The following is a 17,744-nucleotide window of genomic DNA, read 5'->3' on the forward strand; positions in this document are numbered from 1 at the left end:
CATGTTGTCTGCCATAATTGGTTCTCGTCCGCGTAACTCGAAACGCTTTCCTACGTAGTGGATACTGATTTTGCAATTGTGACCCGTGGACATCAGAAAGTTTATTATCTTTTATATATTGTAATAACTTATAATAGTAAATTTGGGAGGCCTTTAATAGGTCATGTTTTATAAACAAAGGCTCTGTTCTCAAGTGTTGTGGCCTTCCGTGATAATTTTCGAAAAATCTCAGCACTCTCTTTTGTAATATAATAAGTTTATTGTAGTTCTGCGTATATGTAGTGCCCCATACTAATATACAATACGAAAGCCTAGAATAAAATAATGCATAATATAGCACTCTCTTTAACCAAACAGGTATAATGTCACTTATTTTAAAGAAACAACCTGTAATTTTGCTAAGCTCTGCTGTAAGGTTAATAACATGGGTATTCCAGGATAGGTCCTCTCTAAATAAATATTTATTTGGGCCTATTGGTATACATCGTCACGGTGCTATACGAGCTGACGTAGTGTTTTCAGGCTAGGCTAGGCTAGGCTATCCACCATACTCGCTTTGCCCCCGTGATAGTCTGTAAATAGTAACTCTCGACTTATCACTCTACCAATGACATTTTTGCGCGAGGTGGGCTTCGGCGCAAGACGAAACTTCGCAGTGAACTGATCCGTGGCCGTCCAATAATTTTTATTTATTTATTTATTTATTTATTTATTTATTTATTTATTTATTTATTTATTTATTTATTTATTTATTTATTTATTTATTTATTTATTTATTTATCACAATATCCACAGCGCCCGTAGGCATTACATTGGGGGGGGGGGGGGGGGGGGGGGTGAAGGAAACAATGAACCAATAAATAAAGCAGGTAAAACAAAACATGTACCCGGCACATTTTCATACTCACACATACACACAAAAACACTATCTTGCTTCAATGGACGTATAGAGTTTGAAAATGCGTCGTTTGAGAGAATTGTTGCGACATCGGATGGTAAATTGTTCCATTGGCTTATGGTACTGGGAAAAAAAACGAGATCTTAAACGTTTCAGTTTTGCAGGTTATTTCTTTAACCCTATTTAACCTTTCTTTAACCTAGGTGGTCCAGCCGTTGAGAAACGTAATCAGGTTTGGAAAAATATTCCCCGAGGTCTATACCTGTTCGAGAGTGGAATATGTTGTGAAAGGGGTTCGTTCGGAGATATTTCCTGCGTTGCTGTATTGGTTCACAACCGAGGCTTTCTTTTGCTGTTGAAATTCTCAAATTTGAACAAACAAAACGAGCGGCTATGCTTTGAATTCTTTCTAAACTGTTCACGTCCCGTGCCGGCCACAGATCCCACAAAACACAAGCATAAACCTGAACGGATCGGACATTTGATTTGTACAATGATACCTTTGTCTCAAGTGGCAACGTTTTTGCAGTTCTGCGCAGGAAACCTAGAACGCGGCATGCTTTAGTTGTGATATAATCTATGTGACGGCTCCAATAAAGAACAGGTGTGAAATAAACGCCAAGATGTTTGTGCTTCTGAACTGATAATAGCTTGGTTGAATTTAAAGAGTAACAGAAGTTATGAGTTGTTCTTTTCCTCGAAAAACGCATATGAACAGTTTTTTGCAAGTTAATGAGCATGTGCCACTTGTTTCACCACTCATTTACTTTGTGCAGGTCATTTTGTAAAACATTGCAGGCATGGGTAGTATGACTGCGCAAAACACAATCATCGGCAAATAGCCTAATTTGCAATGAAATACCGGAGCAGATATCATTTATATAGATGAGAAACAAAAGCGGTCATATGACTGATCCTTGGGGCAAGCCAGAGGACGCATCAACTTCACAGGATGTGTTGCCATTAAGTACAACTTTGTGTCATCTTAAATTTAGTTGTTATTTTATCCAGTTAACAACCGTACTGTTTATATTATACATTTCTAATTTTTCTATAAATAAAGAGTGGGGGACAACATCCAACGCCTTCTTAAAATCTAGAAACAAACAGCCAACAGAAAAACCCTTATCCAAAGCTCCTGCTAAATCATGCGTCAACTCAAGCAGCTGTGTTGTACCGGAAAATCCCCTACGAAATCCATGCTGCTGGGAGCTGAGCAAGGAGTGCGCATCCATATGGCTCATAACATTACTGTAAAGTACACGCTCAAGTATCTTACATGCAACGTTAGTAAGTGAGAAAGGCCGGTAATTCAAAACACTACTTCGCGGTCCGCCCTTATGCACAGGGACGACATTGGCAAGTCTCCAATCACCTGGTATAGAGATTTGTAGTAAAGATTTGGTAAAGATTACGCACAGATATTTGGATGCTTCCCGTGGGCATAAAGAAAACAATGCAGGTGACAAAGCATCAGGTCCAGTTGCTTTAGACGCATTTAATGTTTTGAGAGCGGCCTCTATTCCTCGTTAGTCGATCATGATATCGTTCATGGGCTCACCCAACACTGCGGTGGATCGCGCCACAGTGTTTTGGAGTGTAAACACGAGCAGCATACGCAGAACTTAAAAATGAGAGCAAGGAGAGTGCTCGGCCGGTATGCCGACAGACGGGTTCAAACCCGCCACCACCACGCAACAACCATCGGTCATCCTGTCCCAGCCGCGCAACTCTAGCACTTTTTTCGGTACATGCACCGTCGATGTCGACAAACGGCTTCTAATACGTCATCATTCTTTGGGCACTTCACGCACATTTCGGGGGTTATGTTTGGATCTATGTTTTTATCTAACCATTTTCCCGCTTACCTTGGTCACTGCGTAGTCTGTGGTCGAATGGGTATCGAATCGGGCTGATGTGCTGAGGCAACAGGGTTCGAAACCAACCGTTGGACCAACTTGGGTCACTGATTATGTAGCAATGTGTACATATGTGCCTCTCTTCAACGAAACTCTTTCACACCGACATTGATAACTGTAGTTACTGTACTGGGTAAGTACAGTTGTTCGAAGAAACTGCTTGACGCCAACTTGGAGTTCTGGGCATGTGTCACTCTGCCTGTGCTGGTCTTCGTTGAACCTCTTTGATGCCTACTGGATGCTACGGTATGTGTCAGGGGGCGTGTGCCGCTCTTCAATGAACGTCTGTGACGTCAACTTGGGTTACTAAGAGCGGCACATTCGCCAATGCGAATGTGCCGCTCTACAATGACGGAAAAAACATCATTTAAATTTCTTCGCTACTGGGTGGAATCGAAACCACCCAACAAGGGTTCCTGCAAGGACAGCAGCTCGACGCTTTAGCAGGCTGCGCCACAAATGCACGGGTACGTGCCGCTTTTCAGTGAACGTTTTTCAGACCAACGCTTTAGCGAGCTGCGCCTTGACTGCACTGCGTAAGTGCCGCTGTTCAATGAAGATCTCGCCAGCTTGAGTCACTGAGTATGTGCCACTTGGTGTGCGGCAAGCGTGAGAAGAATACTCCGCGTTCGCAGGCACCGACGGGCCTCGCTTCTTGCCTCGGTGGCCACGCGCGGACCTTTTACCAGCGCCACCAGGTGGCGCAGCGCGTCCAGAAAGAAGCGCGAGAGAGGAGCCCGCTTGCCGCATTACGGCCGTTTCACATGGCGCGATTGGGGCGAAAGAAAATCGTTCTGTCGCGCACGTCGCAGAGCGATTTTCGCTGGCAGCTTTCACATACGTTTTTGACTGCGCGATTTTCGTCGCAGCGACGCCCAAGCTTGCTCCCTGATCACTAAGTATCCATGCCTGCATCGTTAAATAAAAACATGGAAACCAGTCAAATATTACAATTTCATATTATTTTTAATAAGAATAGTACACAATATTTCAGCCTTTAAAAGCGTTGAGACTTCGCGATCGCTTAGTCCGCAGCTGTGGTGAGTGAAAACGCTGCACAAACCGCATAAGCGTGCGTTGTGGTGGAGTGGTTTTGTTTTGTACACTCTAGTTTTGTTGTTGCGGTACGATGGAAGCCACAACTCTTCTTCTGGAGGAGTGTTTGCTTCTCCAAATGAAGAAGCTACTATTGAGTGTGCAAGCGCCTGGCACAATTTGTAGCAATGAAGACGTTGACGACGGCGACGATCATGAGGGTACGTGCAGTATGTTGAAGGCGGCGTCAGCTCCCGACCTGGATAGCATGCAGCTTCTCCTTTTAAATGAATTGTGCGAGCTAGTGAAAAGAAAAGTTGTTCATGAAGCTCCTAAGCCACAGGCGCTGGTGGGTACGCTCTTAAATATCATTGAAACTGGTGCGCGACATTGCTCCGCTGAGCTTCCAACACGCGGTAAAACAGGAAAGCGCCTATTTCGACGGCGCTTGCTGTTACGTCACGTTGCTCCGCTCACATCGCGCCGATCGCTGCGACTCAGCGACGGAAATTCCAACATGTTGGAATCCCGTCGTGGAGAGCCCGCGACGTCGCGGCGGTCGCTGAGCGACGGAATTCGCTGTGTCGCTGTGTGAAAATCGCGCCATGTGAAACGGCCTTTACGCGTTCTTCAGCGTTCGCACGCACCGGCTCGCCATGCATTTCGGAGGCAACGCGCACGCTTCGAGGCAGCTCCGCTAGACGGCACCGGTTGTTCTTAGGAAATAGGGAGCCTACATGCAAGCGCTTGCATGTAGGCTCCCTATTAGGGAAGCGCAAAGGAGGAGTCCCGTTGCAGTACACGCCTCTTACATAACTCGTTTCGACGTTGGAAATACGTTGTGTCGGTATATTGATTCAACGCTGAACGCATATCGGTCAACAGTCACAGTGAGATGTGCTCTGCCGATTTTAACGCGATAGCGTTAAGGGCCTCGTGTCGCAGAAAATCCGGCGTCGGTGTCGGCGTCGGCTTTGGCGCCTGCGGCCGAGAAAATCATCCCCAACCTATATGGTTGAGTACACCACAGGGCGCTGTCCTCTCCCCCCTATTTTTCAATCTGGCCATGAAGAACTTGGCTGCCCAGCTGGAGGCTGTCCGGGGGGTGCAACACGCGCTCTACGCGGACGACATCACCATCTGGGCCACGCAAGGCTCTTTGAGAGACATGCAGGCCAACCTGCAGCAAGCGGCGACCATAGTGGACCGATATGCTCACGCTTGTGGCCTCCAATGTTCCCCCCAACAGTCTGAATTCGTGCGTCTCCGCCCCTCGCCCAAATGCACGTCCAAAATTGCTCTCTCTCTCTAGAGTATGGTCGAATCCCTGAACAACCTGAAATTAGAGTCCTCGGACTTTTCATCAACCAACACCGCCGGTCCGACGCAACACTAGGGAAGCTGCGGAAGGTGGGGGACCAGGTAGGGCCGCATGGTCCGCCGGGTTTCCAACAAGCGCGGGGGTCTCAGATGCAAAGATGCCTTGCGGCTGGCCAATGCATTTGTGACTAGTCGAATCTTGTATTCGACTCCATACCTCCATCTCCGCAAGCTTGAGGAGGACGCCCTTGAGGTCATCCTCCGAAAGATGATTAAGCGGGCCCTTGATCTCCCGGTCAGCACCTCTAACCAGCGCCTTCTGGGCCTGGGGATGGTGAATACGTACCGGGAGCTCAAGGAATCTCATCTTGCCAACCAAATCACCCGTCTTTCTCAGACACTGTCGGGTCGCCGCCTCCTTGCCCGACTACACCTCCAACCTCTCAGACAGATGGAAGAGCGCGTACGTACGCCACAAGAATGGCGCTATGCCCTGCACGTGCGCCCTCTTCCCCGCAACATGGCACGCACACACCATGATGGCAGACGCCTGGCTCGGGCGGAGGTCCTGGCGCGCCATTATGATTCCAAACCCGGCGTTTTCTACGTGGATGCCACGGGCCCACACCATGGGGGATGGTTTACGGCCGCGGTGGTCCACGAAGGCAAAACAGTGAACGGCCTTAGCTTTCGCGCTAGAGACATAACACATGCGGAGGAAGTTGCCATCGCGTTGGCTGCATCCGATTCTCGCTCTCAAACCATCATTACCGACTCGCGAGGGGCCTGTCGGAACTATGAACAGGGTCAGATACCATTCCTGGCCTATCGCGTCCTTCAATCTAGCTGCCGAACCGGGGACCCCGACCCCCGATACGTCGTTTGGGCTCCTGCTCACATGGGATTAGAGGAAAATGAGGCAGCAGATGCTGCTGCCCGCGCGCTTTCTCACCGGGCTCCTTTTTTCTATGCCCCCGCCGATGAGGACTTCACCCCCAACCCAATCTACTCGTACACAGAAATTACAGCTTACTATCAATCCGGCCACGAACTCTACCCCCGCCAGTGTAGATGCCTCAAAAAGCAGGAGGAGCGTCTCCTGCTCCGCCTCTTCACGAACACTATGCTGTGCCCGGCGGCTCTTAAACATTTCGATCCGGCCTTTACTGGAGCTTGCCCGCACTGTGCGGAGAAGTCTTCAGACCTCTACCACATGGTGTGGGCTTGCCCATCCAACCCTGCCTTTTCCCCCTTACCCAACCCTACCCTGGAGGACTGGGAGGCTGCCCTGCTTGGCTGCTCAGACCTACGGGCCCAAAAGGCCCTGGTTAAGCGCTCCCAGGCGGCGGCTACCACCACTGGGGTCCCGTACTAGGGACTCCACCTAGTGTTTGTAAGGGGCGGCCTCTTCAGGGTCGTCCCGAGCATACCTCCTTGTACGTTTTGTCGTACAATTAAAAGTTTTTCACCACCACCACCACCAAACGTCGCGAAAGGGAAGGTACCTCCGAGAATATCTTCCCTACATGCGTAGTTAAGTTAAACCAAGTTAAGACCTAGCCGCAACCAAGTTAATACCTAGCAGTAGCAGCCAGTAAGACTTGAGGATCGACAGTTTCGCTGTGCCTAAACTTTGCACGACCAAGGCCAAACTTCGTTTTTTTTTTCGCTTAAAGTCAAATATGAATTCTCACAAACTCACCCAAATTACAGCTCTTATAGGCAAACATCATGCCTCCAATATAAAAGTATTTCGGTGCAAGCACACTGGCTTAACGGTTACGAGAGATACCAGGGGCTGAAAGAGAGAGAAATAAGAAAGGCGGGGAGGTTAACTAGGTTGCACCTGGTTCGCGACCCTACAACGAGGCAAGGGGAAGAGGGAAACGAAAAAGGAAAGGGAGAAAGAAAAGAAAAAGAAGTGATGCAAGGACACACATAAGAGTTGAAATTATTGCTCAGTACGTGGACTAACAAATAACAAAGAACTAATAATAATGCTAATAATTTGTTTTTATTTTTTCGTTCTTTTTTTAAGGGGGGGGGGGGGGGGGGGCACAGCACCCCTAAAGACGGCTGTGAATGGCTGCGAGTACATTTATCAGACGTCTCGTTGCTCGTACTGTGGGTAGAGACGGTTCGTACGCGCTTGTATACTTAAGGAACAAGTAATAATTCCCGCGACCGTGGTCCCTTTCCATTCGAAATACGCTTCACCACATAGCCTAAATGTCTACCGTCAAAGCTGACTTAATAAAGCTTTCCATTATTCAATGCGTTTTGAACCTTTACACCATGCGCATTCCTCAACGCATGTCTCGATGTGAAGCGAACTGAGTTAGGCATACACTGTCTCCACACGAATGGCTTAGACTTCGATTGGTGAACTACTGCATAATGTCAGTCATGATGCGGCTGTGCTGCATCGATATTTGCAGGAGATATATGGCTGTGTACGTACAATTGGGAGGCTTGGTTGGAATTCAGGAGTCTCCGGAACAAATCAGGAGAGTCGGCAGGTATATGCATGACCATTCGTAACAAGTCAAGCAATTGCTGAGAACCACCGAAGATCCAGCTCCACGTGAACAGCTTTTCATGGATTCCATGGTGGCTGCAGTTCACGATAAGTATCTGAAAAATACTCTGCCGAATGTGATGTCCCGCTCTCGTAGTAATGGTGCGATTTCGCGCGGCAATTTTGTTTTGTTTCACTAAGCGTTTCCGCACGTGCAACAACGAAGTCGCCCCTTTACTTCGGTGCCGCCTACGAGCAGCACTAGCCATATGCTTCGTTCGTGTCCCATCTCAAAAGTATATCAGGACGTGACGGCCAAAATGAGCGGGAAAGTGGGTCTCGCAGGTGCAGCACCTTGCACAGAACCACGATGACTACCTCCGAACATCTGTTAGTGCGGGCGTCGCGATTGCACGTCCCACATTCTGCGAGACCGACCGGGTATTGCGATAGTATACGAAAGCTCCGTTTCGCGAAACTCGCGTGGCTTTTTTATTTCTGTCATTTTTATCGCGCATTCGCTATAACAAGTGGGTTTGCATGCCGTAACCCCTCCCACTCATTTGCCAGGAGTCATTGTGTCCTCTCTGCCGAGCAATGAGCGACAGGTCGTGCGCAGAGAGAGCGATTCCGGTAGGTGACGGCGTGTACATCATCGGCTGCTCTGGCCGGCTATCAAATGATGCGAACATTCAGTGCAATGGCGAGGCGTGCACGATAACGGCATGCGAAGCGAAAGAAGCTTCGCAGCAACGGCCGCGAGTACAATACGCAATACAGAAGGTCAAGAGCTACGCCTGGCTGGTGCCCCTAGTTCACACGGAGTTCTGGATGTCTGCAGGCTTTTCGCTGATACAACCTTTCTTTCCTGATGTGGTGAGTATAGCAGTTAGCACCCTCACTTCACCAGAAACTTCTGCGCCGTTATTCTCAATTTTTGTCAGTGGTGATTCGGTACTGTGAGCGTGCATGGTGATCGTGACGGGCTGTGCTGGCGCGCCTCTGTGATCTACGTTCTTCTTATCTACCCCTATCGTCCCCCAGTGTAGGGTAACAACCGGACTTTCTGTTACCCAGTAGATTACCCTTCCACAATACCGAACACACCACTCTTACCGCGAAAAGCCGATTGGTAAGCCAGAAAGAAACAAAAAACACAGAGGCGAGTGGCAACGCCACCTTGAAGTTCCCGCACCAGCTTACCGTGACGTCATGAATTTTACAGCGTTTTCTAGGTTTCAGTTAATTCTTTTGTGGTAAATATTGACTACATTGTGTTCTAAAGGAGCTCAAGATTGAATGTGGCAAGTTTCGCGAACTTTTACTCAGCCAACGTGGCCCAAATACGAAAAATTACTTTAGAAGTCATGACGTCACACTGAAGTGTTGACGTTATAGAGGTTCCGCTCGTAAGTAAAAAAGAAATTAACTTTGAGCTTCATTTCATATTCTAATAATTGGCATATTGCAGCGTAATTAACGACAGCGGAGTTTTCGAAGAATACTTTATCAGTCTAAGTTGATTTATTGTTTTGTTTTAGTGTCCCTTTAAGAAACCCACTGATTGTCATACGTTTCAAACACTATTAAAATTGGTGTTAGAGCTAAATAATTTTTAATTTAATAGAAAACACTTCGTGCAAGTCAACGACACATCAATGGGGACTAAAATAGGTCCAAACTACGCCAACATATACATGGGCATACTGGAATCAGAGTTTCTTGAGAGCTGCGTGCTCAAACCAATGTTTTAAAAAAGGTTCATTGACGACATTTTTCTAATCTGGTCTCACGGCGAGGAAGTGTTGTTGAATTTCATTTCTCAGTTCAATGCTGTCCATCCAGCCATTTCATTCTCCCATGCATATTCGGCTTCCGTAATCACTTTTCTGCATGTTAGTGTAAGTGTGCACAACAAGCCAATCACATCAGTCTACAATAAAACAACTGATTAGCACCAATACTTCCATTTCCACAGTAGACATGTAAAACATTGTAAAACAGCAATTCCGTACAGCTAAGCTCTACCTTTTCAGCGGATATGCACTAAAAACAAGACTTTGCATCGAACTGTGAACAACTACGCAACGACTTACTACGCCAGCGTTATCCTCCATTAGTTATCAGCGACGCAATTCAAGAAGCAGCCAACCTTGATCGTCGCGCGCTCATCAACAGCAAACCAGCTCCCCCAGATTCGCGGACTAACCTCATCATCACGTCATCATCATCATCATCATCATCAGCCTATATCTTATGTCCACTGCAGGACGGAGGCCTAGCTCTCCCTGCGATCTCCAATTACCCCTGTCTTGCGCTAGCGTATTCCAACTTGCGCCTGCAAATTTCCTAACTTCATCATCCCATCTGGTTTTCTGCCGACCTCGACTGCACTTCCCTTCTCTTGGTATCCATTCTGTAACCCTAATGGTCCACCGGTTATCCATACTACGCATTGCATGGCCTGCCCAGCTCCATTTCTTCCGCTTAATGTCAACTAGAATATCGGATATCCCCGTTTGTTCTCTGATCCACACCGCTCTCTTCCTGTCTGTTACCGTTAGTCCTAAGATTTTTCGTTCCATCGCTGTTTGTGCGGTCCTTAACTTGTTCTCGGGCTTCTTTGTTAACCTCCAAGTTTCTGCCTCACGTATTCAGCATCAAATCCTAACATACACCGTATTCTCCAGAAACATCATACCATACTCTTACAGAGCGAGAAAATGCGCCAAATTGTTCTTGAACCTCCGCGGGTGGTATACAGTTGGGCCACCAACCTCAGAGACGTTGCCACGTCCTCCAAAATATACTCAGCTAATTTCAAAGGCTGCGCACCATGCGGAAAACCTCGATGCAGGCTCTGCCCCATGATGAATACAGCTAATGGGGCCAAGAGCACGGCTTCTTCATTTTCATTGAAAATCCAAGGGGATTACAACTGCGACACTTGCAACGTTGTATATCTCCTCGAATGCACCATTTGCCGCGCACAATACATTGGACAAGTGGAAAGCCCTTTTAGGCTACGCTTTAATAATCACAAATCACACGTAAAATCTATACCGCAGCTCCCCCTCTCAAAACACGTGAACACACTAGGCCTTCCTTTAGAAAAATTTAAGGCCACTGTTTTGAAATCAGGATTCCCCACTCACCACGACAAAGAAGCATGCGAGTCATTTCTAATACACAAGTTCAGCTCACTTTCAAAGGGAATAAATGAAAGCATAGGTAGGCTGACATGCATGCCTCACGAATAAGAGGCATTTTTTGGCATGTTTGATGCACCAATGAATATTTTTCCAGGTTGTTTTATGCATTTCCTAACTTTTATATACGACATGTGTAATATGACATATTTATGAAGTGATGAGGATATCTCCGCCTCCTTTATTAGAAATTCTCCTGACCTTTCTGTAATGTTGTTGTTAATACTTGACCTTGTCATATAATTTTCATTTATCTTGTACTTTATTTTTCATACACGCATAGACATTGTATAAGAAACAGCTTACCCGGCAACGCAAGGAATACGACTTGTTTGGTGCTCCAATGAACATTTTTCATTATTGCTTTATGCATTCCCTAGCGATCATGTATGTATATATTATACGGCATGTTGATAAAGTGACATGTATAATTCTGCGTCATTAATTACAAATTCTTCTCGCCCTTCTGTTATGTTGATCTTTATTACTTCACCTTGTCATAGAATTTCTGATTTGTCTTTTATTGTATTTTTGATACACACACAGATTTTGTATAAATAAGTACTTGCCCGCAAATAGAACGAATGCCACTTGCGCAAAGAATGCAATAGAACCCAGTTCGTGGAATTCGGAGCTCAGTGGAGGTCAAAGTACAAGTGTCCCCATAACCAGGTGGGAGTGCACTGACCGTCTGCGTGACCATAAAAAAGTCACACTCTCCTGGCTGCTGCCGCACCTCGCATACCCTTTGTTACCCTGTGACCCCTCTCCTCTACATTCCATTGGCCGTCTCGTTCCTCACTTGTGGACATGACTGAATGTGCAACTGTTCACGTCTGGGTTACTCAGAAATTACTTATCTTCCTCTTATTTTGACGCCACTGTATGCACGCACAAGTTTCTGGTAACGTTGACTTCTCTCTCTCTCTCTCTCTCTCCAATTTGCCTGAGTTTGACAAGAGTCAATGCAAGTGTTTATATGCATGACGTCATTAAATGCAGACGTGCTAGTGGTTATAGACCAGGCACCATTTCTTATTTTTTACAAAGAAACTGCATAAATTGAGGTCCGTGTGCTTGCAATCGCACTCTGGAGGATTGCCGGACTCCGGCTGAAACGGCGAAATTAAATGTTTTTGTTTGTCTAAGTGCGCCTGCGCTTCCTTTAATTTCGTAAACACGCAAATCCGAAGAAATACTTCCATCGTATATATATATATATATATATATATATATATATATATATATATATGATCGTGCACTTCCGACAACATCAACTTTCAAACGATGTAGCATGAGTAGCCCGATTATCTTCAATTTAACTCGGTGATTTCATGGGATCATCAATAGTCCCTTGAATCGCACTCTCGTGTACAGTTTTGAAGCGTACAATTTTTCAGTAGGCTAATCAAAGCCGCAGCTTCGCCTGTATTAACAGGCTATAGTGTCACTGGTATGTTGGCCCACAATGTAATTCATCGGTCGTCCGTGCTTATACCGTCAGGTCCAGTCACTGCACATATCTTTCAGTTCACTTTGCCTCTCCAGCGATTTCAGCATGCAGTTTCTCAAGTATCGATAACAAAGCCTATTCGAGACATTCGGTACTTTGTTTCCAAAGGCACTTGTCGGATATCACGCACGTTTTTGTTCGATTCCGATTTCGCACCCCAAAATTCAAGACCGCAGTTCATGTAGTGTATGCGTGTAAATTGAATAACTACATTTTAGTCAACGTGATCTGTTGAAATCGTGCTGCATGTAATGCTGTACATGCTGTACACGTACGTAATGCCGCGTAATGCTGCGTTCCAAAATATCACTACGGCATTCTTCCTCGTATCTAAAATAATAACTGCAGTGTTTGCGACATAGAGAGGGTCTAACTTACATGCTGGGAATGTTTCTTTAGCTACTCACGACAATTTTACGCCCACAAACGGCAATTTACTGAAGCGCAGTGCATAGAAGAACAGGACTCAAGAAGAGCACATAAACACAGAAACGGCGCAGTATTCGTGTGTTAGTGTCTTCGTCTATATATATATTTTTTTTGCTATAAGCTAATAATACGCTAGTATTCGAAGATACTATTCCAACAAGCCTCCATCACATTCGTATATAGATGAGTGTAAAGCTGGCGATAGATTGGAATGTCTAAGCACGAAACATCAAGAGAAAACGGAACAGGCCATTACAAATTATGCTGAGTGAAACTGCACGAGGCCTACACGGCTGGAAGCAGAGATACTGTCCTCAAAAAGTCAAGAAGCGAACATTCCCTTTTGCAGCACCAGACCCTGACCAATAATATCTTGTATTGTAAAACAAATGAGCTATTTCCGTTCAATCACAGCTTCAGCTCCAATGTCAGTGTTTCAGCGGGGCGAATGGCGAATACAGTTCGAAAATTTTTGCTTCGTTAAATCATGTAAAACCACAAGTACGTGATTTAAACTACGGCGCTGCCATCGGACGAGCGATGTGGGCAAGGGACGTGTTACAATACAGAACTTTATCTTATGCGTATTTAACGAAAAACGGTTAGCGGTAGTGACACGTTCCACGAATGATTGAACACATTCTCGGTGCGAACAGTGCATCTGCACGTGACTCTGTCTTGCGTGTAGCACGCCGGGGCACTCGACTTCCGGTATCGTTGTGAATTCATCGGTAAAACAATTCAGGAAGAAACGGGGTGACGCCAGTGCGTTGCAGTTAAAGGCCTAGAAAAAAAATGGTGAAATCAGAACTCTCGTTAGTCTCTCCTTATTTATGTATGAACCATATAACAGGAGCATATAGCACTTCTCTTGTCTACATACCGTTGCAGGAAGACTGCAACCTTAAAACTTATTTGCATCTTTGATGTAAATTTATATGGTTTTCCCGTTTCTACATAACAAATTACGCGTTCTATTCTTTTCTATCCACAATCGCTTTTCAATAGAACAAGTTCTCTTTATTTAGGCAGTATTCAAGGACAGAATGATGAGCAAAGATCAAACATGCCAATGTGGTTAAATCATTTCCCGCGCGCACCGTGTTGAAGGTTGTGTGAAGGAATGTCGGACTCTGTCCCTCAAGAAACCGCAGTCAGGAGCCCAAGGCTCTCCATGCAACATCATCCGGGGATCAGCGTTCTCCAACAAATTTTGAAAGAGTATCATAAAATCATATAACTACCACTACCTCCTGTTATGGCTTTGTCTTTAGTTCTCAAGCACAAAATCCCGTCATGTGGATGCTCAATCAATGGAAACACTAACAATAGTCCTAAAAAAAGAACATCCTAACTTGTTACTCTCAATGTATGTTATTAGTTACTTCACGTGAATTGTTGCGGAATTGTGCCCTTACAGTCACGCAACGACCAAACATTCATAGGTCAAAAGCGTAGAACTTCAAACGTGCCAAATTCGATTCCGGTGGCATGCGAGGAAACCCAGTGCTCATTAGTCTACATATAAAGTACCATGTCTTTCGTATACATGCCCTGTATTCAATGCTTTGTACTCGAGGTATTTCCCTTCTATAAGGCAAACATGGCTTACGAAAAGGAGTGTTTCGCTTAGAGAAGCCAACTTTAGAACACACACGTTTCGGAGTAAAGTACAGCAACTGTGACTGCCACACTACTCAGCAACCAATACCAGCCCTGCTTTGATGACTATCTGCTGTTTTCTAACTACATAAGGTTACATATTCTAGGCAATTTCAAGAGGATTGTCGTCATGGAAGTACAGCTTCGTCTTCTCTGCTTACAAGTTTGGAATGTTGCTTGGCTCAATTCTCGCGGAACGAATAGTAAGTGAAGCTGCCTTATATCGCTTATTCCTATGCCACTACCAGCGGTCTTCTTTCTTTCTTATTTAACAGCGGAGCTGTTTACCGTCGAGGTTGATCCCTACGCAGCGATGGTGTTCGCAGTTTCGAGCGAAGTGGACAGAGTGTCAAATGACGAGAGGAGGTGCAGAGAGAGAAAGAAAGCGAGACAGACAGGGCGGCAGAAAAATAAAGAAAGCAAAATAAACTTTCTTGGTGAGGCGGGATTGAAACCCGGGTTTCCCACAGTCCGAAGGCGAGCGTCATAACCACTAGGCTATACACCCACGCTTTCAGAATATGCATTTATGGGAACCATGTGTATGATTGCGTTGTACCGACGATTGTAACATAACTTGCTATGGGCCAGAGAAAGAGAAAATGGGAGTGATAGAGAGACATGCACAGAGAGAGAAGGAGAAAGAAAGAAAGAAAGAAAGAAAGAAAGAAAGAAAGAAAGAAGGAAAGAAAGAAAGAAAGAAAGAAAGAGAGGATGGCGGGGTTTGAACCCGGATACTCAGGGTCCGAAGGCGAGCCATACGCTTCGCATAGCCACGCTTGCAGAGCTCCGCTGTTTCATCAGATTTGCCAAGCGTGGAAATGGCTTAATTTTTTTTTTAAGCGGCGCTGTTTAAGCTCTTGTTTGCGCCGCGTAGTGCGAACAAAAACTGCTCCTGGCGATGACGTCACCGTGCGTTGCCTCGCAACTACCTCGCAGAGCGGCGTGTGCCTTTGCCTCCTCTCCGTGCCGTGCACATGTGTCCTTGACATGGGACGTTAAGGAGGGGGAAGGAGAGCACGCGCGCGGCACGCGCTATGTTCGGGAGAGAGAAAGAGAAAATAGAGAGAGAGAGAGAATTGTAGCAGCACCAACGCGCAGAGCTGCTGCCGATGCCGTCCGCGTTTCCCCGCGTTCGCGCCGAACGCGCGCGGTGTGTGTGACTGCAGCAGGCGCCTCTGGTGGCGGCTCGGCAGGTTTCGACCAGCCTCGCCCCGGCAAGTGTGGAGGCTCAGCTTGGCCGTGACGTCACCGGGGAGATAAAGCTCACAGCCAAAGCGGTGGTGGGACAACTCTCGTTGACTCTGTGGCGAGTACATGCAGCCTTGACATGGGACGACCAAAGAAGATCCCGACACACAAAGAAGAACCGGCTCATCTGGAAGCGCGTCGCGCGGCCAAGCGAGTATCTGCGCGGCGGCGGCGAGCCAGCCGATTCGGAATACTGTGCCTGAGCCAATTTGTACGAAATTGTCTCGAATAAAAGAGAAAGAAAGAAAGAAAGGAAGAAAGAAAGAAAGAAAGCAGCACTTAGCGTTTCCTAGCAAAACTTAGCCAAGGCTAGTAAAATCTGGAAGAAGCTCGATCACCAGCTCCGCTGTTTACTCCAGCCTTGCACCACTAGTGCAAGCTGCCCACATTTTTTCCGTTCCTACGGCTGCACCCTAATCCTTGTCTTTATTTCACTTTCATCTTTATGATCTGTCGTCTTGGTCTTTCTTTTCTGTTCATTCTTTCATATCTTCCCTTTCTATGTGTCGGCCCCTCCTTCCTGAAGAGTATGAATAGCCGTATCGGTGGCTCTCAGTCAAGTGTATAAACATTTATTCTTGTTGTAGTTGTTGTTGTGCAGTAGTGTATACGAAAGTTCTACAAACAGTTTTTAAGGCGAAAGCCTTAGGTGTCTATGTTGTAGGTGCTCTTGGCGTGCCCTTGGCGGTGACCTTGGCGAAACTGCGCCGTGACGAAATATGGCCGACGCCGCAAAAAATGCTCGAATTGACGTCACATTACTCAGGGAGGATCCTGTAAACAAAGAAAATTTGCTCCATTTCGGTCTGAGTGGGAATCGAACCCAGGCGTCCCGGGTTGCAAGACGAGCACGCTTTCCGGAAGCCACGGCTGCTTCACGGTTCTGCCTTACTAAAGGTGTGCCTAGTGCGGGCGTGATTGCACACAACACGTCAACGCCATGTCACTGACTAAAGGTGTGACCTAGTGCACTAACATGCTGCAATTTAGGTACTACGTTAAGTGTTCATTCGTGGCGTTCAGGAGTTTGCTTTAGTGCTACAGGTGTACTTCGCATTGATGATCGTTATTTCTTGCAAGAAGTCTAAACCCGATTGTATATCTTAATGCACTTCCAATGTGTCTTACCAAGAAGTCTAACCCCGATTGTACCACTTTATGTATTGCCAATTGTGCAGCAGGCCTTCGTCTTATTGTGTTACAAGAGTGTAACACCTGCCGAACTTTTTGTTGATTCTTAATCATTATTCAGCTGAAAACATGGCCTCCTACATCTTGTTATCTTCTCGGTCAAGGCGGCTTCTTCATATTTCTGGTGATTTTCGGGTAAGAAATTTAATTCTTGCTTCATCTTTAGGCCAGACTTAAGATTACACAGTACCCAGAAATCATCTGAATTCACCATTATGTGGCTTTAAGGCACTCGAAACGGCACACTTTCTATCGATTCTTAAGCGAGAGAGAGAGAGAGAGAGAAAAAACGAAAAGCAGGGACGTTAACCAGGTTGCACTTGCTTTGCTACCCTTCATTGAGAGAGGACGAAGTGGGCAAGAAAGTAAAGGGAGAAGGAAAGAAAGAACCCATCGTCTACTATAGTTTCGAGCTAAAGACTATGAGATCTTGACTAAGAACGAAGAGAGAAGAGGTCCCGAAGATAAAGAAGAAAAATAGAAATCTGTCCTCAAGCATAGAGGCTCTAGTTCAGCATAGATTAACTCCATGTAATATGTACAACGTCAAAACATCAAGGCCAAGATGGCTTGCACGCAAGACGCGGTTACATCTAATCTTTCCATTATTTTATGCTGTTTCCTTGCGAAAGTCTGTTGTCCCTATTCCTAGCTTGTTTATTGACAGTTAACACTGTCAGCCCGTGGATTGCGTCACCTATAGTTTTTCTCTCTCCGTCTATTTGACGATAAGGCCTCCCTGTATTTATGTAAAAACTTCAACATAACTTACAGTCTTGTTGTTCCTCCGCTCCACGTT

The 17,744-nt window shown here is 46.0% G+C and overlaps 1 protein-coding gene across 5 annotated transcripts in view; it reads left to right on the forward strand.

Moving 5' to 3' along the window:
• The window catches only part of LOC119460615 (MFS-type transporter SLC18B1), a 138,972-nt gene that overhangs the window by 74,331 nt on the left and 46,897 nt on the right, over positions 1–17,744 (forward strand). For 2 of the 5 annotated variants that reach the window (XM_049673096.1, XM_037723388.2), the window contains exons 1-2: positions 8,226–8,566; positions 14,611–14,706. In XM_049673096.1, coding sequence (XP_049529053.1) covers positions 8,288–8,566; positions 14,611–14,706 — 375 coding nt within the window. In that variant the 5' untranslated portion in view covers positions 8,226–8,287. Of the gene's footprint in view, positions 8,567–14,610; positions 14,707–17,006; positions 17,081–17,744 lie in introns of those variants that run through there. The other 3 variants (XM_049673095.1, XM_049673099.1, XM_049673097.1) reach the window with 2 other exon arrangements.

The sequence above is a fragment of the Dermacentor silvarum genome, chromosome 8, assembly GCF_013339745.2.
Source record: "Dermacentor silvarum isolate Dsil-2018 chromosome 8, BIME_Dsil_1.4, whole genome shotgun sequence".
Lineage (NCBI taxonomy): Eukaryota > Metazoa > Arthropoda > Arachnida > Ixodida > Ixodidae > Dermacentor > Dermacentor silvarum.